The following is a 23,379-nucleotide window of genomic DNA, read 5'->3' as shown; positions in this document are numbered from 1 at the left end:
GCTGGGGGTGGGGGTGCAGGGAGACATGAGTGGGGGCCTGGTGGAGGGTGCCACTGGATGCAGGGGGTGGGGGTGCTGGGAGACACGAGTGGGGGCCTGGTGGAGGGTGCCCCTGGATGCTGGGGGGTGGGAGTGCAGGGAGACATGAGATGGACATGAGTGGGGGCCTGGTGGAGGGTGCCCCTGGATGCTGGGGGGTGAGAGTGCAGGGAGACATGAGTTGGACATGAGTGTGGGCCTGGTGGAGGGTGCCCCACAGTGCTGGGGGGTGGGGATGCAGGGGGACATGAGTTGGACATGAGTGGGGGCCTGGTGGAGGGTGCCCCTGACTGGTGGGGGGTGGGGGTGCTGGGAGACATGAGTGTGTGCCTGGTGGAGGGTGCCCCACAGTGCTGGGGGGTGTGGGTGCAGGGGGACATGAGTTGGACATGTGTGGGGGCCTGCTGGCAGGTGCCCCACAGTGCTGGGGGGGTGGGGGTGCTGAGAGACATGCGTTGGTGGGCAGTAGTGCAAGGTGACATGTGGGTTGGCTGGGGGGCATGGGCATGGTGGATGGGCTGCCTGCGGGACATGTGCAGGGTAGTCCCCTGTGGTGTGGGCCGCCTGCAGGGGCCGTGGAGGGTGTCGGTTGAACAGCGGGGAGGACCCACACGGCGGATTCACGTGTAGGACTGGCCGGCACCCCCGGAATCCACGTAGGCTGCTGGATTCGTGTGTGGAATTTCACTTGCACCTTGGAATACACGTACCCTGCTGAAATCGCGTGTGGAACTTCCCGCGCACCTTGGAATACACGTACGCTGCTGAAATCGCGTGTGGAACTTCCCGCGCACCTTGGAATACACGTACCCTGCTGAAATCGCATGTGGAACTTCCCGCGCACCCCGAAATACACGTACCCAGGGCAATCGCGTGTGGAACTTCCCGCGAACCCCGTAATACACGTACCCTGCTGATATCGCGTGTCAGACTACACGCGCAACCCTAATATACACGTACACAGGCAAATCGCACTGCTGGGGGGTGGGGGGTGGTAGGAAGGAGTGAGGGCCTGGTGGAGGGTGCCCCTGGATGCTGGGGGGTGGGGGTGCTGGGAGACATGAGTGGGGGCCTGGTGGAGGGTGCCCCTGGATTCAGGGGGGTTGGGGTGCTGGGAGACATGAGTGGGGGCCTGGTGGAGGGTGCCCCTGGATGCAGGGGGGTTGGGGTGCTGGGAGACATGAGTGGGTGCCTGGTGGAGGGTGCCCCTGACTGGTGGGGGGTGGGGGTGCAGGGAGGCATGAGTGGGGGCCTGGTGGAGGGTGCCCCTGGATGCAGGGGGGTGGGGGTGCAGGGAGACATGAGTGGGGCCTGGTGGAGGGTGCCCCACAGTGCTGCGGGGTGGGGGTGCAGGGAGACATGAGTGGGGGCCTGGTGGAGGGTGCCCCTGGATGCTGGGGGTTGGGGGTGCTGGGAGACATGAGTGGGGGCCTGGTGGAGGGTGCCCCTGGATTCAGGGGGGTTGGGGTGCTGGGAGACATGAGTGGGGGCCTGGTGGAGGGTGCCCCTGGATGCAGGGGGGTTGGGGTGCTGGGAGACATGAGTGGGTGCCTGGTGGAGGGTGCCCCTGGATGCAGGGGGGTGGGGGTGCAGGGAGACATGAGTTGGACTTGAGTGGAGTGGGGGCCTGGTGGAGGGTGCCCCTGACTGGTGGGGGGTGGGGGTGCAGGGAGGCATGAGTGGGGGCCTGGTGGAGGGTGCCCCTGGATGCAGGGGGGTGGGGGTGCAGGGAGACATGAGTGGGGGCCTGGTTGAGGGTGCCCCTGGATGCAGGGGGGTGGGGGTGCTGGGAGACATGAGTGGGGGCCTGGTGGAGGGTGCCCCTGGGGGGTGGGGGTGCTGGGAGACATGAGTGGGGGCCTGGTGGAGGGTGCCCCTGGATGCAGGGGGTTGGGGGTGCTGGGAGACATGAGTGGGGGCCTGGTGGAGGGTGCCCCTGACTGGTGGGGGTGCAGGGAGACATGAGTGGGGGCCTGGTGGAGGGTGCCCCACAGTGCTGGGGGTGGGGGTGCAGGGAGACATGAGTGGGGGCCTGGTGGAGGGTGCCCCTGGATGCAGGGGGTGGGGGTGCTGGGAGACATGAGTGGGGGCCTGGTGGAGGGTGCCCCTGGATGCTGGGGGGTGGGAGTGCAGGGAGACATGAGTTGGACATGAGTGGGGGCCTGGTGGAGGGTGCCCCTGGATGCTGGGGGGTGAGAGTGCAGGGAGACATGAGTTGGACATGAGTGTGGGCCTGGTGGAGGGTGCCCCACAGTGCTGGGGGGTGGGGGTGCAGGGGGACATGAGTTGGACATGTGTGGGGGCCTGCTGGCAGGTGCCCCACAGTGCTGGGGGGTGAGGGTGCTGGGAGACATGCATTGTTGATCAGTAGTGCAAGGTGACATGTGACTTGGCTGGGGGGCATGGCCATGGTGGATGGGCTGCCTGCGGGACATGGGCAGGGGTGCAGGGTGGTCCCCTGTGGTGTGGGCTGGCTGCAGGGGCCGTGGAGGGTGTAGAGGGAACACCTGGGAGGACCCACACGGCCAATTTACGTGTAGTGCTCCCCGCGCACCCCTGAAATACACGTGCCCTGATGGAATCGCGTGTGATACTTCCCGCGCACCCCTGGAATACACGTACCCTGATGGAATCGCGTGTGATACTTCCTGCGCACCCCTGAGATACACGTACCCTGCTGATTTTGCGTGTGATACTTCCCGCGCACCCCTGGAATACACGTGCGCTGATGGAATCGCGTGTGATAGTTCCCGCGCACCCCTGGAATACACGTGCCCTGATGGAATCGCGTGTGATAGTTCCCGCGCACCCCTGGAATACACGTGCCCTGATGGAATCGCGTGTGATAGTTCCCGCGCACCCCTGGAATACTCGTGCCCTGATGGAATCGCGTGTGATAGTTCCCGCGCACCCCTGGAACACACGTACCCTGATGGAACCGCGTGTGATACTTCCCGCGAACCACTGAAATACACGTTCCCCGCTTGGCGTTTGCTGTTTGGCAGCCCTGTGAACTGGTCCAGGGTTAGCGCAGCCCATTGCGATGAATTGGGAATTTTGAAGGGTTTTCCTTGCGCGAGGGCGTTCTTGGGGGCGTAACTGGCGCTGCTGCAGGGTCGCTGCGCCACTCTGCGCCACGGCTGGTTTTGGAGGCTGGAATCCATGAATACGCTGTGCGATGAAATGGATTTTATCGCACGCGGCTGGCGCAGTGTATCGCACGGGGACACTGTGCGCCAGCCGCGTGCGCCACATTTGTGCGAAATTCTATGAATTACCCTGTATGTCGAAAGTCATAATGTCGAAAAAAAAATGTTGAAAAAACCCTTTTGAATGTTTTATTTTTTTATTTACATATTTTTTTTGGGATCCACGAGTAAAAAAAAAAGGGGAAAAACAAAAAAAAATTAAAAAAGGGGGCTCAGGGATGAAAACCCCCATTTCGAACAAAAAGCAATTAAAAATAGACATTCGAAATTGTTTTTTTTTACTCTTTTTTTCTCGACATTATGACTTTCGACATAATGTCATTCGAATTTATCACTATAAACCGTTAAAATGTCATCTGCCACTAATGTTACCAAAAAAGTCGATTGTGGCGGGGGTTGGTTGGCATGATGGCGCAAATGAGACCATATGGAATTGCGTGCACTGCATTTTGGGGGAAAGCAGCAGGATTGTTTTCGTGGCTCGACCCCTCCACCCCCCATGCCTCCCTCCATCTTGCAATGCTGGATACTCCCCTGGAGGGCGGGCAGGCTTCTGCAGTCCCCCCACACACGGCCATATAAAGGGTCTCACTGCTGTGTTGGGTGGGTCCCGAAAGGCCCCCACAGGGTGCCGTGCTTTTGTTCTGCGGTTAGAAAAAAGTGTTCTTGTGGTGCTGTGTGTGGCGTGGGTTTTCCTGTGCTGTCCCTCTAAAAGCAGCCCTGGAATATACGCGCATCACCAAACTTTGGATGCGAGGACCATTCCCCAGCAGGGTTAACTGGGCAATGGGTTAATAGCATCTTTGCATGCATTAGGTTGTGTAATTGGGGGGGGGGGGGCAGGGGTTGTGTTGATTGCTGTGCTGGGGTGAGCGTGCTAGGCTCCCACAGACAATGAGTGAAATGGACACCCCCCCACCCCCGAAACACCCCTTCATTCCATCTCCCCTCATTTTAGGAATCTGAAATACCAAAAACAACCTCACTCTACTTTCCAAATGATGCATCCCTTCATCTTTTCATATTTTTTTGCGTGATCTTGTCTCTTTGCTGCTCCAGAGTATCCCTGTAACAAATATTTTGGGTGTATCTCCCTGTCAATCCATTAGTCCCCAAAACTTACAAAATTGACAACCTAAATGCATCTTTGCAAAACAACATGTTACCCCAATCTACCAAAATTACCTTTCCTGCAAACAGGGTCTCAGCATGCATCAGTAGTCCAGTGCAGGATGTATTCTATTTCTAATTATGCAGGTATAACCCTTGGAAGGGGCATTGTGCGTGCTGATTGGACAAACTGCCGGTGGAAGAGCCAACAGATTGTCCAGGACAGACACGTAGTGTCTCGGGAGCCATTTCCCCACAAAGCTCCCAGGCGGATTTGCATGCTATGCGCGGGCCCGCGCATGCCCATGTCCATTCCATTCCAATCTCAAAGATGGTTCTAATAGCTTGATACACTGGCATCGCAGCCCCCTTATGGGTGTTCTGGTCCCTCATACCTTGCTGAGGGCCCTTGCTGCATTCGGCCCTTTATGGACAGTGCCTCCCTTGCTGCAGATCTATGAACCTGTACTACACTTGAATGCTAAGCATGAGGCGGTTGAAACAAGTAGAAGCCAGCCCTACACTTCCGTTAAACTATTAGAAGAGACACCATATTAAACATTAAATGAAAATCAAGTGGGAGATCTGTAGCTTCTCTTGCGGAAATCCAGAACATTGGCCAGATAGTAGAGTAATCAATAACATGTTGACTCTAGCTGCTCGTTAAGCCCCTCTGGCATTTCAGAGGACATTTCTGTCTCTGGAACTTTTTTCACTGGCCATAAAGTGCAATTGTGAAACGATATGTCCAGGTTCCCACTGAGGATTTGCACGTTATGTTTACGATAGGCAATCTGAACCTTTAATATGCGGATAGTTTGGCCTCAGTCCAGTGACCCTGCAAGGGCACGTCAGTAAACACATGACATAATGCACACCACTATTTAAAAGATCTTTGAACTGCAGGTCTTCACCACAGGGTGTGGTAAAGTCTCCTTGTTATCGCATTTTCGCTGTTTACTCGTTGCGAGACATGGACAATTGCAAAGTTTAGGAGTTTCCCAAAATGGTTGAATGTTTAATTTTGGGCTCACCCGTGTTTGCTGCAATAATATCGCTGCCTCTGCTCCATTGGCAAGCAAAAAAAATAGGTTGTTGTGGGGAAAAGACCTCCAAGGCCTTCAACCTGCTGCACATAGGCCCATGTCAATGATTTGAGGAAATAGCATTGCACTGTAGATTCAATCTTTGTCTGGATGTTCGATCTTCTGGACCAGTAGCTCTTGCCCGCTAACCGTGCGTCCTCCACATCATCATCATTCATTTTGGGACACATACACCGAGGATATTTCTCTTGGATGGTTGGGGATTTCTATGGAGTTCAATTAATGTGTAGACTGTCTGAATAATGTGCATGAAAGCATTCAGTTTGTGATGAGTGGTGGAGAGGGGGACACCCCAACACCCAGGCACGACAGTAAATCTAGCAAACCAGGGGCTTGTATCTGATGTGTTCACAAAGTGCACGGATGGAAATAGCCTTGCGGATTACAGGAGCTGCCATCCACTAAACCTAAATATCTATCTGTTGGTGATTTGTTTAGCGCCACTGCGACTATTAACTTCATGGCGCTACCTGTGCAAAGGTGAGCTGTGATAGACGGCTGATCATACACAGGCTCACGCGAAGGTTCACATCAGATAAGTGCATTTCACAGTGCGGTAAGGGCAATAGAATTTAAGGACGTAGCAGTAATACGCGATAAACCGCGACAGGTACTTAGTAGAGTGAGCATTGGGAGACAAGTGCCAGGAGGGCCGCGTTAACAGCGGCAGCAGGCGGGGGAAGGGCAAGGAAAGCATTCAGACAACGAGGCGCATCACAGGACAAGAGTGAAGGCCTGCATCAAGAGGAAAGTCTTCAGAATCTTCCTTGGTCTCCCGCGCAGTCAATCCCGGAGACGGAGACACATTTCCGCAGAGCCTGCCCACTTGCTAACGGAAGTCAACAAGTGGACTGTTCCTCTCCGAGTAGAGGATATTGGGAGGATCCACCCAAGGATGCCCTCACTAGAGGAATACTGCTAAAACATTTTTTCCTCCAAAATCTTTGTGAAAGTATAGAAAATAAATGTGATTCCTGGTTAAGGAAGTCAATTTGATGGAACAACCCCGATCAAAGTAGAAATCGCGCCCAGGATTCTCCATGTGCTGATGGGTGGTGGAAAGTCCTGGGCTGATGGTGCCCTGACAGCGGTGGTGGCCCTGGCACCAGATTCAGTTGCATGGCACCATTTTTTGCGTCTCACAAGGTCTATGTATTCATACAAGCAATCACATAAAAAGCCTCCATTTGTATGCAGCACAGGTTGACGGATAAGCAGCCACAGTTTTGTGTGTGTGTGTGTTCGAAATACAGTCGTAATCTGCATACGCAAGAAGTACGCCTTCTGATTGGCTACATTTCCACATATCAGTATGCCGCAACACTCATTTCCTCCCAAGCACTTTGTTGATTGCTCCGCACAAATGTTCAATTGTAGTTATATGATCACCGCAGGGTGTTGGCTGACAACAACTTTGAATCTTTTCTTTCTGTGTCCTAGGGTTTGAAAAACCAATCCAGGGTGAAGCTGAACATCGTAAGATGCCCTCCAGTGACCACCGTCTTGATACGGAGACCGGACCTCCGATACCAGCTCGGCTTCAGTGTACAAAATGGGATTGTAAGTATGCCTGAACTCCAAGCAAGTCATGTAAGCAAGAAAACAATGTACCCTCATTTTTTTTTAAACACAGGTATTTTTTAACTACAACATTCACCTGCAAATTCAGAGATGGCATGCAAAAAGTCAAATATATGCTCACCATTCCTTAAGGCCTGGGTATGCAGTACTCGGCTCTCCAGGTGTTTAGATTGCAGCCGCCATCAGCCCTAGACAGCATAGTCATTGGTGAGGGATCAGTGTTGTAGTCCAAAACATCTGGAGAGTCTCAGGTTCCAAATGCGTTCCTCAAGGAGTAATGTCCATTGTATGTCCATTGTATGCATCAAGTACTTGTTTCCTTTTTGGGCGGCATTCTGTGCCCCACATAGTGTCTTGTCAACATGTAACACCCATACAAGGGTGCTGCAAAGTTTGGGTTAACGTGTACCATGGCTATCCAGATGTTTTGGACTACAAACCCTTTGATCCTGCATCATTGACTATACTGGCTAGAGCAGATGGGAGTTGTAGTCCAAAACACCCAGAGAGCCAAAGGATGCGATGGAGTCGGTATTTGACATCCCAGTTGTTTAGTAGGCAGAATAAGAAATGCATGTTCGCCATTGCTCCAAATATTAGCCGGCTGCCCATGATCAGTATTTTACAAAACCCATTTGGCACGCTTGCTAGAGCTAGAAATTCTTTCACCTCTGGTGATATGAGGTGACATATTGGAGCATCGGCTGCTTGGCCTCGGACCTAGTTACCTCGAAGGATATCTACCTTAGTAAATAATTAAATGCCCTATGGAAGACTGTAAGGGTTTGTGTTATGAGGGAGGAGGAAAGGCACATAAAGAGTTAAGAGGAACGAGAGGCGGAAGGAGGAAGAGGAGGAGCTAGCAGAGGGAAGGAGGAAGTTCAGTTAGAAAATAAATCTTAGAAGCACCAGACGTGTCCTGTCGTCCTGTACCTCTCACAAGGAGCAAATCCTTCTAACAACTGGCGATGGGGATAAAACAAATACACTTCACCTCCTTTGAGGCAAAATGCCGTCCTTCCGTGCAAGCCGTATATCCTTCATCGCCATCTGGCGTCCTTTGGCCAGCAGAGACATCCTTGTGGCACCCCAGCCAACCTCCTTCACAGTGCCCTGTGCTGGCACCCTCGCAACAACAAGAAGAAAAGAGAAGCTGTGCAGCCCCGCAGAGGACATGCAGTGAAGTACAAGCCTGCGAACCGTGGCCTGCGAACTACTGTCGGAACGCTGGCACTGTTAGCATTGCGCCGGCTAGCCCCACCCGCCAGAGACTCGAACGCAGGAAGGGAATCACTGCAGGTGGAATGCCGGCACCGTTAACACTACGCCGACATCAGAACAAGTGGCAGGGGACAGCAGAACACCACAACTGCATTACTAGGTGAGAGATAACACCTTAGTAACCGGTAGCAGCTGCCAAACCACCCACTGCTGGGGGCATAGTGACCCACACCAAATCCACACACCCCAAGCCAGAAAGGGGCACCAGAATCAATGGCAACACACAAGGCACCTGTGACTGCGCCCATCAAGCGTGATGCAGCGCGTGAGCACACCACAGGCCCAACACCCAGGGCCCGACAGAAACCCCAGACCATGGGCCAAGCACCTCAAATACGACCCAACCTATACAGGATAGCACAGCCTGAAGGTATCCCACCAACGCGCCTGAACACCAGAGAGCATGGTAGACCAGGCAGGAGGGCAAGACGCACCCCTATGCACCGCAAGCAGCATAACCTTCCTGAGGGAACCTGCCTCATTCAGGTTCCAACCACAGACGGACAGAGGACCCAGATGGACGGTCTGGGTCAAAGATTTTGCCAGTTTCATCAAAGCAGCGGGAAACGAAAAGTCTCCAGTATTAAGACATCTTAACGAATCTGGCAAGGACAGAAATAAACAGCATCATCAAAATCATCCCGCCTCAGGACAGAAACACCTATATAGCACTTGTGGCCAATTCGGACAGGAAGCTCATAATACAACCAAACAGGGACTATGAACACTATGTCTTCAACCAATGCCACCAGTTCTCTCACGAGACAGTGGAAGAATTCATAACGCGACTCCGCCAGCAACTCGTCCACTGCCTATTTTCCACCTTTTCGGATGATGAGGCAATCCAGCTCTTTGTAATCGAAGGGTGTCTGTCATCTGTACTCCGGAAACAACTCCTGAAGAAACCCCTATCAGTAGATGAGGTGATAGAGATGGGGAGAGTACACGAGAGAGTCGAGATACAGGTCGCCGCCATCGAGATGCCAAAAAAGAAAACAGACAGAGATGAGACAGTAGTAGCCTTCACCAGTGGCAGAGAAGGGGAGAGAAATACCACAAACCACCAGACACCGCCAAGAGGACCGCAGAGAGACGGATATGCTCAGCCAAGACTGGCGGGGCCCCGACCCCATAGGCTGTGCTACAGCTGTGGTCAGCTGTTCCAACACGTAGGACCGTGCTCAGCAATGACCCAGAAGTGCTCCAGGTGTGTGAGTGAAGGGCACTTCAAGACAGTATGCCGGGAAGGAAGACCGTTCCCGCCGACACGCCAGTCACAGGCGGCACAATCCAGCTGGAGGCTACCATACAGGCCAACACAACCATTCCCACAGTGGAGACAGGGCCAGTCATACCCACAACCACCGAGGAGGATGATAAGATCAATGGAACAGGGCGTGGAGTACAGTGAAGCCCCCATGAACGAAGCACTATCTTGACCCAAATACTGCGGAGACACTTATGGCTATCTAGAGGACCAATATGCCAATTGGGATGAGTTCTCGTATGGGGCTAAACCCAGAGTTCCCTGACGAGTTTGTGAACCTCATCCGGGGGATGCGTGAAGGCAGTGAGACACCCAAGGTACGAGTAATGATGGACACGGTCATGCACACATTCCTCATCGATACCGGGGCGACTGTCAACATCATGGGGGAACAAGACTTCAGACTCAGAGGAAATCCCCAAGAACTGTCACCATCTAAAGCAATAATTTTTCAGTGGGTAGCCAGTGTACCACTACAGTCAATTTGAAAAATCATTCTCCTTCAAAGGAAAAAGGATTGATGCCACCATTCACATCCTACGAAGCCCCGTTCAAGGCAAATGTCTCCTCAGCTATCGCACTGCGGAAGCACTTGGCCTGATTGACATCCATTTCAACGAAGAGACGTGATCATATTCACTGGCAGCCAACACAGCCATGGATCGATCTGCCACCTAGCGGGGTCCCCGCTCACCAAAGGATCGATTAAAGACATGTTTCCTGAGCTTTTTCGAGGGCTGGGTAAACTAAAAGGGACGTTAATCAGCCTACACATCGAACAGTCAAATCAAGCCCGTACCAAAACACCTGCGCAGAGTAGGTTTCCACCTACAAGAGGCCGTATCGCAAGAACTACAACAGCTCCTAGATAATGACATTGTTGAACGTGCGACAGGCCCCACCCCAAGGCTTTCACCCCTGGTGGTGGTACGAAAGGAAGGTAACAGACTACGTATCTGTGTCAACATGAGAGTGGCTAATACTGCCATAGAGAGGGAGAGACACCCAGGACCCAGAATAGAGGACATAATAGTCAACCTAAACTGCACCACAAAACATTCGAAACTTAACCTCAACCAGGGGTACCATCAGCTCGAGCTGTACCACGACTCCAGAGGGATCACAACATTTGCATCCCACAATGGCCTCTTTGGGTTTAAGCAGTTTAAGTTTGGGATCTCCTACGCCATGGACATTTTTCAGGAGAGCATCGGGCACTTTTCCTCTCAGTCCGAAGGGGATTCAACTGCTCGGACGACATCCTGGTGTACGGCACCACGCAGGAATAACATTACGAAGCTCTTATAGAGATGTGTGAAATCCTGAGGACAGCAGGGCTCACCCTGAACTATGACAAGTGCAACATAAGCAGAGAAAAGTTAAGGTTCTATGGCCACATCTTCTCTGGGGAAGGAATGCAACCTGACCCTGAAAAGGTACGCGCGATCAACAAACTCAAAGAACCTCCCCATGTGTGGGAAGTCAGATCCTTCCTAGGAATAGCGGAATACTGCGCCTGCTATCTACAGAGATGCGCCATCACCACTGAACCATTATGAGGACTTCTGAGAAAGGACGGGGCTTTCAGGTAGTCGGGAGAGTGCCAGAGGGTGTACGACACAATCAAAATAGAGCTGACAAGCTCGACACACCTGGCATACTTCAACCTAAGGTGGTGCACAGAGCTAGTTGTAGATGCCAGCCCAGTTGGCCTAGGAGCCATCCTGGCAAAATGAGAGAAGCCAGATGCCCCAGCGAGCTGCGTAGTGGCGTACACAAGCAGGTCCTTAACCAACACGGAAAGTGCCTACTCTTAAGTGGAAAAAGAAAGCATAGCAGCTGTGTGGGCATGTGAGCACTTCCACCACTTTAAAGTGGAGAAAAAGTTCACACTCGTGACAGACCACCAGGCCCTCCTGTTGCTATTTGGTAAGCCAAGAACAAGAATGCCCCCCAGGATCGAAAAGCGGGCATCCGCCTTCAAGAATATGACTATACCATCGTCTAACGACCGGGAGTTGACAATAACCCTGCCAACTACATCTCAAGGCATCCGACAACATCCAGCATGTCACCATGGGGGGGCAATGCAGAATATCTATGCTATGTCACAGAGCAGGCCCTACCACTTGCACTCACCATCGAGGACATAGCCTCAGCAACACAGGCCGACCCGTCAACCAGGTGGGCCAGGGAACTCACTATTGTGAACAAATGGACGGACTACAAAAGGCTGTCACGCCAATGTGAGGATGTGAACAAGCAGGAAGTAGAATGCATGTCAAAGGTCAGCACGGAACTGGCAGTGTCTGAACAAGGAACACTGCTTGGAGGATGCCGGATAGTCATCCTGTCATCTCGTCTCAGAGAACTAGCACAGTTGACGCACAAAGGACACCGTGGGGTAGAAACGACAAGAATTTACTAAGGCAATCAGCATGGTTCCCACGGTTAGACGGCATGGTGGAAGAGACACTGAGAAGCTGCCTCCCATGTCAATGCACCACCAGGAGCGACCTGCCACTCCCTCTACAACCGACATGCATCCCTGAAGAAGTGTGGAAAGGGGTCACAATGAACTTCTATGGGCCACTCGAAACCAGGCACTATCTCCTGGTGATCATTGATGAATTCTTCAGATTCCCTATCGTCAAATGCACACAGTCCACAGCCTTCATCCAAGTCGTTGGCATCTCAGACGAAGTATTCAGCGAGTGGGGCATCCCCACCATGGTAAAGACCGACAATGGACCGCCGTTCAATGGCCCTGAATTCCACAGATTTGCGAGACATCTAGGATTCAATCATCAGCCGATAACACTGTTGTAGCCACAGGCGGAGCGGTTCATGCCATCAATCAAAAGAACAATCCAGAAAGCAGCCATCGAGGATATGCCAATCCAGCTGGCCCTATGCTGCATGCTCTGCCACTACCGAAACACATGGCACTCAGTGACCGGAGTACCACCCGGGGACCTAATCAGGGCATACCAAGCCAAGACGCGCCTACCCCCAAGGGACCACCATGACCCGGAAGGTGTCGGAAGACCGGGCAGTATTGGAGGACGAGGTGAGAGCATGAGATCCGGTAGCGAAGGAAACGGCCAAATAAAGGACAGACCAGACCAGGGGAGCGAGGGAGAAAACCTTTGAAGAGGGAGAAGAGGTGCTGGTGAAGCAACGTGTGCAGAGTAAAACAGATGCTCGATATGACAGCAACCCCCTCAGAGTAACAGAGATAAAAGGGACCATGATAATGGCCGCCAATGCGCAGAGGGCCATCATAAGGAATGCGTCATTCTTCAAACATTTCAAACCAGAGAAAGACACTTGACAAGAAACGAGGACTCCAGAGGATAAGCGAAAGAGACAGAGGACAATCCCCCGACCCCAGCAGGAGTAGGGGATGGAGACCCAGCCGAGGGCCGCCCCCGGCGAATCATCAAGAGACCATGCAGACTCATTGAACAAGTTTAACATGGACGTAAGGAGATATGTGAGGGGGAGGTGTTATGAGAGAGGAGGAAAGGCACATAAAGGGTTAAGAGGAACGAGAGGAGGGTGGAGGAAGAAAAGGAGCCCACAGATGGAAGGAGGAAGTTTAGTTGGAGAATAAATGTTAGAAGCAACAGACGTGTCCTGTCGTCCTTTACCTCTCACTTGTAGCAAATCCTTGTAACAGTTTGCATTAAAGTGAAGTCCCATTTTTTTTCAGGTATTCGTTCAAGGTGTGGATTGACACTTACTGAGGAGCAAAGGAAAAAATATCCTGTGGAAATTGACGTGCGCAGAAATCAATTCATTAGTCAGTGTTGAGAAATGACAATGTCACTCGTAACTGGGCCGGTCGTTTGATGTTAATATGTATATTTATAGTTTGCCAGTCAATATGTTGATGTTTATTATACTTGCTTAAGGAGAAATTATACTTTTATATACAGCACAGACGTGCAATAAAACGGCAGATATGAATAAAGCGATGTGTAGCTCTCTGAAGACGGAGCTTTAATCATAATTTTAGAAGAATATGCAATGAGGTAACTGCTGCCTAATTCATCCATCATTCGCGGCTTGGGGCATGTGACTAAGGACCTTTTTTCAATGGTAGTTGCGTGCAGGTGATGTGCACCCTGAGGCGCTTTCTGGGATGCGCAACAGCTCCTTGCACTCTTGCAGCCCTGATGGTATTGTCCTGTCGGCCCCGGGCAGCGGGGTGGGGGGGTTTGGTAGCCCTGACTTGGAGTAGGGGTCTGTATAACTACAGGAAGGACAATTGTGTCATACTTTGCAGAACTGACCCATATGCAGGTCCTGTTCCTGGTGTCTGCATTGGGCCTTGACAAGGCATAAACACCCAGAGCCGACTCCTGATACCCTCGGGCCTACCCGCCTCCTGCATGGGTAAGTTTCCAGGACCATCTGCACAGGTGCCCTAGGGTGGCAGAGGAGGCAGCAGTAACGTACAGGAGGCAGAAATGACGGATGCACCCCTTTAGGACACTTTCAATCATCCTGGCTAGTCAGTTTGTGTGTGTGTGTACATGTGCACATGCGTGACTAGTGTTTGCGTGCTTCAGTGTGAGTGCCTGCGTAAATACATGAGTGCTTGTGTGTCAGCATATGCTACTGCTCATGCTTGTGTATGTACGCTTATCTGTGTGCATGCCCGTGCATTTGCCTCATCATGTCAAGTATCAACTGTGCAAACAGCCTCTACCTCGGAATTCCAGAATTCCTCCTGTAAAAACTACAATGGATCCGAAATGCAGCAGCCAGACTACTCTTCAAACTATCAAGAAGAGAACACATCACCCCTGCCCTAAAAACACTACACTGGCTCCCAGTAAAACATTGCATCACCTTCAAAACAATGTGCATAACGCACAGGGGGATCAATGGACAGGGAGCAGAATTCCTACAAAACAAAATAACAATCTACAAGCCAACAAGACCCCTCAGGTCAAGCAAAGACATCCGCCTGGAACCTAAACCATACCTCAAGAAGAAACTGGGAGGCACCTCCTTCTACCACTTAGCCGCAAAAACCTGGAACAACATCCCAAAAGACATAAGAAACACAAAAACAATCACCTGAAATATAGGAAATTACTAAAAACCTAGCTCTTCAACACCAAAGACTCGAACTGAAAACCAAATCGGAAAGAAAAAAGGATGAATGAACTGGACTCTGCCAACCCCCAGTACAGACGGTGGACATCTCCCTATGTGAAGAAGCACCCACGGCACCTGGACGAAGGACTCCGGTTAGAGGGGAACACGGGCGACACCCGGACTGAGATGGAATAAACTCCCCCCACCCAACAACTGCACTCGTCCGTAAAATGCCACAGGGTACCGCAGTATAGTGGAATTATCGGGATATTAGCAATCACCACAATATATGAGCTGTGGACATGGGCAGGTGCACTAGCCATATCAGTGTGAAGGGAAGACTGGGGAGGAGAGGGCCAGATGTGAAAGTGACCCCGAATGCCGGTCGGACCAAGATCTAGACAGAGGCGCTCCCGAACCCCACCTGAGGAAATTACAAAAGCCCAGCGCCTCAATTCAGGATATAGATGCCAACTAACCAATTGCACTAACAATTTCCCCCCTCTGCATACACCTCTCAAACTCCAAACTAAATACAACCACAAACCTACAGCACAACAAACCGCAAAAACTTCACTAGACTGCAAAAACAAAACAAAAAACACACATAGACTCGCACAACAGTACACCACGACTACCGGCCGCAAAACACCCCAGGCCCAGCCAACGGACCCACCGGGCTGTGGCCGCCAACAGCACATCATTGCTCTCTTGCACTTTTCCAGCTACTCCCCACTAACCACCCTTCCCCCTTCCTCTTTCAGAGCCGCCAGAGCGCCAGGGAACCACTCCGGTGGTGATAGTGCGCGGTACAAATGTCCTTTAACATTAACATACAAAGCAAATGTATGGCCGAATTCATCAAACTGGGACTACTCTCACAGCCAGTGCTTGTCCAAACACTTATCATACCCATAGCAAGTATACTACAGCTTCTCTAAAACTCATTCACACTTGTTAAGTGCGCTATCTATCCCCTTTCCGTAAACCGACATCACCTCATAAAAAGTACACAATCCCTCGTCCTTCTTAATAACGCCTCTTCTCCAAAAAGCTCTCACGCATGGCAAGTGCACTTCCCTTCTTGCCGGACATAGGTTTGTACATGCAAATATAGCAAATCTTCATGCTTCATCTAACCTGTTACAGAATATCTACAGCATGTCTGCACCATATGAAACCCTGGAAATCAATGAAGCCAGACCTATTGGCTTTGTCTGCGTTTTATTTAGTTTCTGTGCCGCTAGCACAGACCCATCTGGCCCAGCCCTTTGCTGCAGATCATCTCCCACAGAACTACATCTCCCAGGGTGCTGGCCTACCCTTTTCTACGGTACCAAAGTTGATATATATCATCTGACAAAGTATATTGCAAGTATGACTATCAATTAAGGAAATTCCAGGTTAATAGTGTTAAAACAATTCTTTAATTAGAAAAAAGATGTGGGGATCTATTTGGGGAAGAAAGTTCTGAGGAGTGGCAAGGATTCAACTAGAAGGTAAAGCCACAGGGGAGTTAGGGGGCAGTAGAGTTGGTAGGAGGGACCTATTTTTTTCTTTACATACAGCTACAACAACAGAGCCTCTTTTGTCACCCGATAGCATCCTTGATTTTTTGCACCATCCCTAATAGAATGAGCTGCAATATGGCGGGCATTCTTAATACAGGAAAATCCACTCTTAGGAGAAACCAGTTGGCCTGTTTATCAAACGTTTCCCAGGCGTATAGTGGTATAAAATGGCCTTTAAGAATGGCTGTGTGGATCCTATGCCTCTTTACCCAGGGGACACGAAGTCTACAAAGGGTAGGAAATGGGCCGTAACAAGAGCCGGAAGCTCTCTCACACGAGCTAGGGTGTAAAGGTGAGTATTGAAACAAGTGAAAAGAAGAGAGAACCCAATTTATATTACTTGATCAGAAGGGTTTTATACTGAATCACTATAACAGACACATTTCAAATGTAAGATGTCATCTTTCATGTTCCCAAAAGGATCTTTGCTTTTATTCAAATCACCAGGATTGGGATCCTTGAAGAAGACAGGGTGCTGCTCGACTGGGGCACCCACCGCATGAAGGTGGAGAAGTTCCCATAGAACATTTATTTTTCTCTATTTCCAGCATTGGGTGTAAATTGATCATATAAACTCATGCCACACACGCTTTCTCTCTTAATGACCGCCGAACACATTGTGGCTCGCCCGGTAAGCCAAATTCAATAGAGGGGCTGAAAAACGACCTCAAACGGGGGTTACGACTAGCCAACACTTGCCAAATAGGTGTATGTGCCTCTGGCAGGCAGTGGCGTCTCCGTGGGAGGCATGGGGGCACCAGTCGATAACTGCTGCCCCACCGCATGAAGTGAGCAGCATTAGTCCCTGACGATGGTTTAACTTGCTAAGTGCAGGATGCTGCATGTACGATATGAGCGTTTGGCACACAGACAGTTAATGGAGGCAACACTGCGGCCTAAGTGGTGGCGACCTTTAAGGGTCGGATCACAGGTTCACAATTGTTTAGTTATTTAAACATTCTTACCAAATGTGTAGCCTAAATCTAACTTGCCCTCCAACATATCTAACTAAACCCTCATGAAATATCTACCCCTAGCTAGCGCGGATTTGCCGCTTATCTAGGGACAGTGGATAGAGAGAGCATCTAGCCCTATTTAGTTTGCTCTCTTTGCTCTGCATTTTCACACCTTAAAACATACAGAACAAAAAAAATCTGTTTTGATTCATTAAAAAGAAAACTGTTTCCTGGTGTTTCAGAGACCACACCTTGCACCCAGGTTTAATTCTGGTGCAAAGTTGTTCTCAATAACACTTTCCACCCAGAGGTACAATGCTAAAAGACAATTTCTTTAATCTATTAACCCTTTTACCATGCTGCTGGTTTGTTCCTTTTTCTAAAGAGGGTCACATCTGGCAGAGCAAAGAAAGCAAATAAAAATGAGAAATGTCATTTGCGAAGCAAATTACACAGTTATATAAAGCGCCTTTGAAAAACTCATGGTGACTAGAACTAGATGGGGCTAGATTCTCTCCCATCAGCGCTAGCTAGGGGTAGATATTTCATGAGGGTTTAGTTAGATATGTTGGAGGGCAAGTTAGATTTAGGCTACACATTTAGTAGGAATGTTTAAATAACTAAGAGGTAGAGTGAGAACATTAGCTGGGTTCTGTGCATGGTGGTGGCTTTCCTCTCTGTCTAGCGGTCTATGGTCCTGAGGTGGTGAAGGCCTCCCCCCATCCCTGGGTGTAGATGGGTATGTGTGAAAGGTTTGCTCTTAAGTTCCCAAGGGTGTGCCTACCCGTTCCTCCCCCCAGCCCTTGGAGCAGGGCCCCTGCCTTCGCCCTCCAAGGAAGGCGCTTTAGGGCCTCCAGTGGTGCCAGTTATGCTCCTCCCTCTGCGGCTAAGGTGCGTGTCCCTGGGGTGATGTCTAGAGTGGGGTTATTGTTTGGGGGTGGGTCTTTTTTAGTGTCCCTCTCTGGCTTCTTCCTTCCATGTGTGCTTGCTGCAGTGTGTTCTGTTTCCAGTGGTGTCTTTGTCATTCCTAGTAATTCCCGTCTAATTCTGATGAATAAAGCCAAGTTTTAAGTAGTTTTCTGAATTTTTTGTGATCCTTCGTATTGTGTATTTCTTTCGGGAGGGTGTTTTGCTGGCAGCTGGGAGAAAGATGACCCTCCCACGTTTCTTTCTTGTGTAAGGTTTTGGTTCCAGGTGAATGTCGTTGCTTGATATGAGTGGTCTTGTCAGTCGGTAGATCGTTATTTTCTTTTGTAGGAATTCTGCTCCTTGGCCATGGATTGCTCTGTGCGTTATGCACATTGTTTTGAATGTGATTCGTTGTTTGATAGGCAGTTAATGTAGCATTTTTAGCGCTGGGGTGGTGTTTCCTTCGCGGTAGTCAGAGAAGAAGTCTGGCCACTGCATTTTGGATACGTTGCAGTTTCTTTAGCAGGCGTTCTGGCATTCCGAAGCATAGGTTATTGGCATAGCCTATTCTGCACATGATGAGGGAGATGATGGTGAGTGTTTTATGGGTGAAGGAGAGGAATGGTAGGATCCTTTTTACTGTGTGCACGAGGAGGAAGCATTTCTTGATTATTGCATTTACTTGTGGTTCTAGTGTTAGTGCGTTGTCCATTAGAACTGCAAAGTGTTTGACTTGGCGTTGGTGCTGTTCCTAGTTCGATGGGCTATGGAATGTAGTGGTTGTTTTCCTCTTTTTGGTATAACCATTATTTCTGTTTTGCCTGGGTTGAGTTTGAGGCTGTTTGTGTTCATCCATTCCTAGATTTCTTGTAGACAGTCTTCCAGTGTTGACTTTTCTTCTTGTGCATCTTCGATTTTGTAGATGTTTTGCGTGTCATCTGCGTAGTTGTAGCACATAATTTTTATGAGCTTGATTAATGGGGTCAGGTAGATATTAAAGAGCAGTGGGGGGATAGGGACGATCCCTGTAGTGGGTAGGAATGATTTAATCCAGAGGTGGGGTAAATCGGTCATTCCTATTTCTTCTAGTCTTTTGATAAGGATGTCGTGGCTGACTGTGTCTAATGCTGTGGAGAGGTCCAGCAGTATCAGAGCCGAGTTTGTGTCTGAGTCTGCGTTTGTCTTTAGATCACCACAGATTGAGAGGAGTGCCATCTCTGTCCCTCTCTTAGGCCTAAAGCCAACTTGTGCCTCGTCTAGCAGCTGCTGTTTGTTTTATGTGTCCCTTTGTTAGTCCATAGACGTAGGTTTTGAGTAGTTTTGCTGGTTAGGGAATGTTTGAAATAGGTCTGTAGTTAGATCTTCCATGTTGCCTGCCGTGTCCTTGAGAAGTGGTTTGATGTACATTGATTTGAACGATCGCAGTACTTTTCCTGTTTCGAGTGATAGGTTAAAGAGGTTTCTGTAGCATGCCAGAGGTGTGTCCTGTGTAAGGATTGTCTTGTAGATAACTGGAGGGCAGGTGTCCAAGGGAAAGACTGCTTTATTGCCATTTCTTACCAGCTTGATGAAAGTCTCTACTGATATGTGGGGGAGGTTTTGGAGTTTGTATTGACATTCCACGGTTGGGGGTGTGCGTTGAGTGTTTTGGTTTAAAATCACAGCTTCACTGTTTAACAAGAATGGGTGATCCTGGGTAAATACTTTAATCCCACTCTCTCTTATCTGAGAAAAAGGGGTCCTTAGAAGGGATTCAGTTCATGTTATTTGTAAAAACAAAAAAGCCTCCCTTACAATAGGGCATTTAAAATCTGTTTAGAGACAGTGGTCTGCCCAAGTGCACCTCAGATGGTGGCCTCCAGAGATGTTGCCTACAACTACGGTATTGTAGCACCGAGCCTGACCTAGTCCCATATCACTGATCATATCATTGATTTTACAGAATGATATACATTCTCAGCAACCAGTCTGGGCACCAGAGATTCTAGTATAGCCGACTAGCTGTAGCATAGCCAGTGTTCATTTACTCATGTGCTGTTGCCTGTCACTGGATTCGCATGGACGTGATGAGCTTTGCTCAACTGAAGAATGCAGGAAACTCTTTGGTGTGACCTGTTATTTTATGTTACTGGGTTTTGCCTACCACAACTTCAGCCATTTTCATGGTCTGGTGGTGGTTCAGGATCTTTAACCGGTTAAGTAGGGAACTCCTCTAGGTATAGAGGGAGCAGAGAAAAGTTACTTTGTTGCAGTATTAATGTGTGCAGATCTGAAAAGCAAGGCTCTTCATGGTTTGGAAGTTTGCTATTTCTTTGCAATTTGTCTGGAACAATGCATAATGTGTGCTCCAGGCTGACAATGTCAACTGGGTGTTTGCATTTGATGCCCGGCACAATGGAGGTAAGAAGTTTGTACTGTGACCAATCGTAAAACTTCTATACCTTAGTACATACATCTTGTTTCACATGCTCAGAATGCATATCATGAAAAGATCATGCATTCTCCAAATGGGTATGGGTAATTTTCTAATGTCTAACCCTGGAGTATTCATAGGTCTAATACTCAAATAGTTTTAAAGTAAAAGATCTGGTGTATCTTGGACTGCCCGATCTACCTAACCACCTAGTCAGGCGAATCCCTGTTGGCAGCGTGGATTCATGGTTCCATTGCTGGTTTCGAATTAAGTGCACTGTGTTGCTGACAGTGTCAACTCGCTTCGACACACACGCAGCCTACTTAAATGCCTATCACACACCGTCAGCTGCTATCCAAAGGAGACCCTGCCTCCTAAGCTGCTCCACATACATTTAAAAACCTCCAGTCTGCATCACTCCCAATCCCAATGTGATCACTGGGTCGCAAGACTTTGACTTCACTTCTTTCTTTAAAAAGTATACCTAAGGGCCCGCTTAATTGCCGCAATGGTATATTCACACATAATCCTTTCCGATGTGTTTGTTTTGTGGACATTTTTTAGCTCCTCTCCTTGATATGGTGCATTCAGACCCCACATATTGAGAGTGCGTGCAAAGCTCTTACCTGGTTCGCTTTCTTCAATGCATTCGCCAGTTTCCAGTGTAGAATCACTTCCACTCTAGGCGGTGCATTTTAAAGTCTGTTTGGGTATTCATCACTTAGTTCGACTTGTCCCTGGTCATCTCTAGTCATCCTCTTTAGAATACAGGGTTGGCTGGATTGCCGAGTAGGAATCGATAAATGGCACCCTCAGTAAAGCCTCATGTTGCTTTAAAGGAGGCCCAAGACTGTTGACAGGGCAGCCCGTGTCATTCCCAATTTACGGAGAGTGATGACCGCAGCTATTGTGAAAGTAATTGATGATCAGACCACGGGACTAGTTGATTGGAGAGGATGGAGATGTTGCAGTTAAGGTCAGAAATCCAATCCAGAGTGCGGCCTTTGGAGTGGGTAGGAGTAGCCACAGATTGGTTGAAGCCTAGGGCACTAAGTGAGGTAGATACGGAGTTGGAATTTTGGCCAGTGGGGTCGTTGAGTCCTAGGTTAAGATCTGCAAGGAGGATATGTTTAGAGGTAGGTTTAGTGTGGGTGTTTAGGGTGTAGAGGAGGTCTTCTGCGAAGGAGTGTAGAAAGGACTGGGGGCAGTATATTAGGTGGAGAGTGATTGTGTTTTCTGAGAGTGGCAATTTGGCTGTGAGTAGATAATGTCGATTGTGTTTGTCTAATGGGCAGAGAGTCTCTAAATATTACAGCTACTCCTCCTCCTCTAGAGTCAATTAGTGTGTGAGGTAGAATGATTAAGATGTGGCTATTGTTGCCATCCCACACCCAACAAATCACCCAATTACAATGTATGGCTCATTATGTGATGTTAATATGCTGCCATGCTAGATACTGCTATGCCATGCCTCGGCACAAATTAAGGGCCCATATTTGTAGTCACTAGCCCCCCAGAACCCCAGATGCTTGCTCGGACTGCAATATTTTCAATCTACTGTGCAGTAAAAAAAGAAGCGTAATGTCCATCGACCACCCTCTCCTGTCTTCTCCATTTCTTTAGCAATAAAACAAATTCAAAATATTAATAACCGCAACTTTTTATGAAGTGTTTCATACCTTATTCCTCTTGGTTCCAAACACTCTAACTAACATGTCTAATCGTAATAAGAAATGTACCGCCTGGCCCGCACAAATAAATGCATTACCAATTGCTGCCGGTGTACCCATTTTTAAGGAGAAATGTCTACATTCACATATTATTGCATGGAGACGCCAGTGACCACTAAAGAGCAGTGAAGCTACATGAATGTCTCCTGCGGAGGCGACATTGTGGATAAACGAAATAAGGATCTGACGAGGAAAAGAGATGACGTTCAGGCCTGACTAGATTGGTGTGGGTGCACAAGGGACTGGATGACTTCTTGTGTGATGTATCTACCATGTGGTGGTAATACTTACCACCACAATGGCTTAAAGACTTATAGTTTGAGTGTCCGGGCAAATGATGGCAGTACAATTCATGGTTGGCATTTGTCATGGTACAGTGTGTCAAAAGAGGACTCAACAGGTAAGACTGAACTAACAAAACAAGTTTTATTGTACGATAGACTAAGGTAGGATCAAAAGTGAAAACCAAGGTAGGATATGTATCTGTCAACACAATGAGGGTGCAGGGAATGTTCATGAGGCTCATGAAGAGAATCCACAGTTCATTTGATAGCTCTCCTCACCTGAGGCATCCTTGTCGCTGAACATTATGAGGATTGTTGTCAGATGAGTGTTAATTTCTTCCCTGTCAGTTTAGGGTGGATTACTCCCTGCTTCTACACCAAGGGATCCTTTGTGACTCGCCATTCACCCCAGAACTATTCTTACTTTGAAGAACCAAGGGATATCATTGCTTTGGGATAGCTAACTGTCTTTTGGTCTCCAATAATCCCATTCTAATCCATCTCATAAAGTATACCTGTCTATTCCTAACCAATTATGCTCTTCTTCCCTTGCTGCTCACTTACCTTTCCTCTCTCTCTAGGGCTGCACCCTTCATCCATTGTCTTCACTTGCCAACCTCCTTTGGCCTCCATCATGCACCATGGCATTGCTCCATTCCACCACATATTCTTATCTTCCATTTCTCTTGTAGCCTTGAGCCACAACTTTGTCTAACATCAACCTCCCACTCCCACTTCCCCATCCCTCTACTCTTACCCAGCACCTGTTCCCCTCAAACCTAACACTCATCATCCCCCTCCCAGGATCTTA

At 49.3% G+C, this 23,379-nt stretch overlaps 1 protein-coding gene across 5 annotated transcripts in view; it reads left to right on the top strand.

The window, feature by feature from the left end:
- APBA1 (amyloid beta precursor protein binding family A member 1) overlaps positions 1-23,379 on the top strand; it is a 1,040,959-nt gene that overhangs the window by 985,629 nt on the left and 31,951 nt on the right. For all 5 annotated transcript variants that reach the window (XM_069625788.1, XM_069625787.1, XM_069625786.1 and 2 more), the window contains one exon: positions 6,905-7,024. In XM_069625788.1, coding sequence (XP_069481889.1) covers positions 6,905-7,024 — 120 coding nt within the window. The remainder of the gene's footprint in view (positions 1-6,904; positions 7,025-23,379) is intronic.

This window comes from Ambystoma mexicanum, chromosome 6p (assembly GCF_040938575.1).
Source record: "Ambystoma mexicanum isolate Mex_15411 chromosome 6p, UKY_AmexF1_1, whole genome shotgun sequence".
Lineage (NCBI taxonomy): Eukaryota > Metazoa > Chordata > Amphibia > Caudata > Ambystomatidae > Ambystoma > Ambystoma mexicanum.
This window is presented reverse-complemented; position numbering and strand designations above follow the sequence as displayed.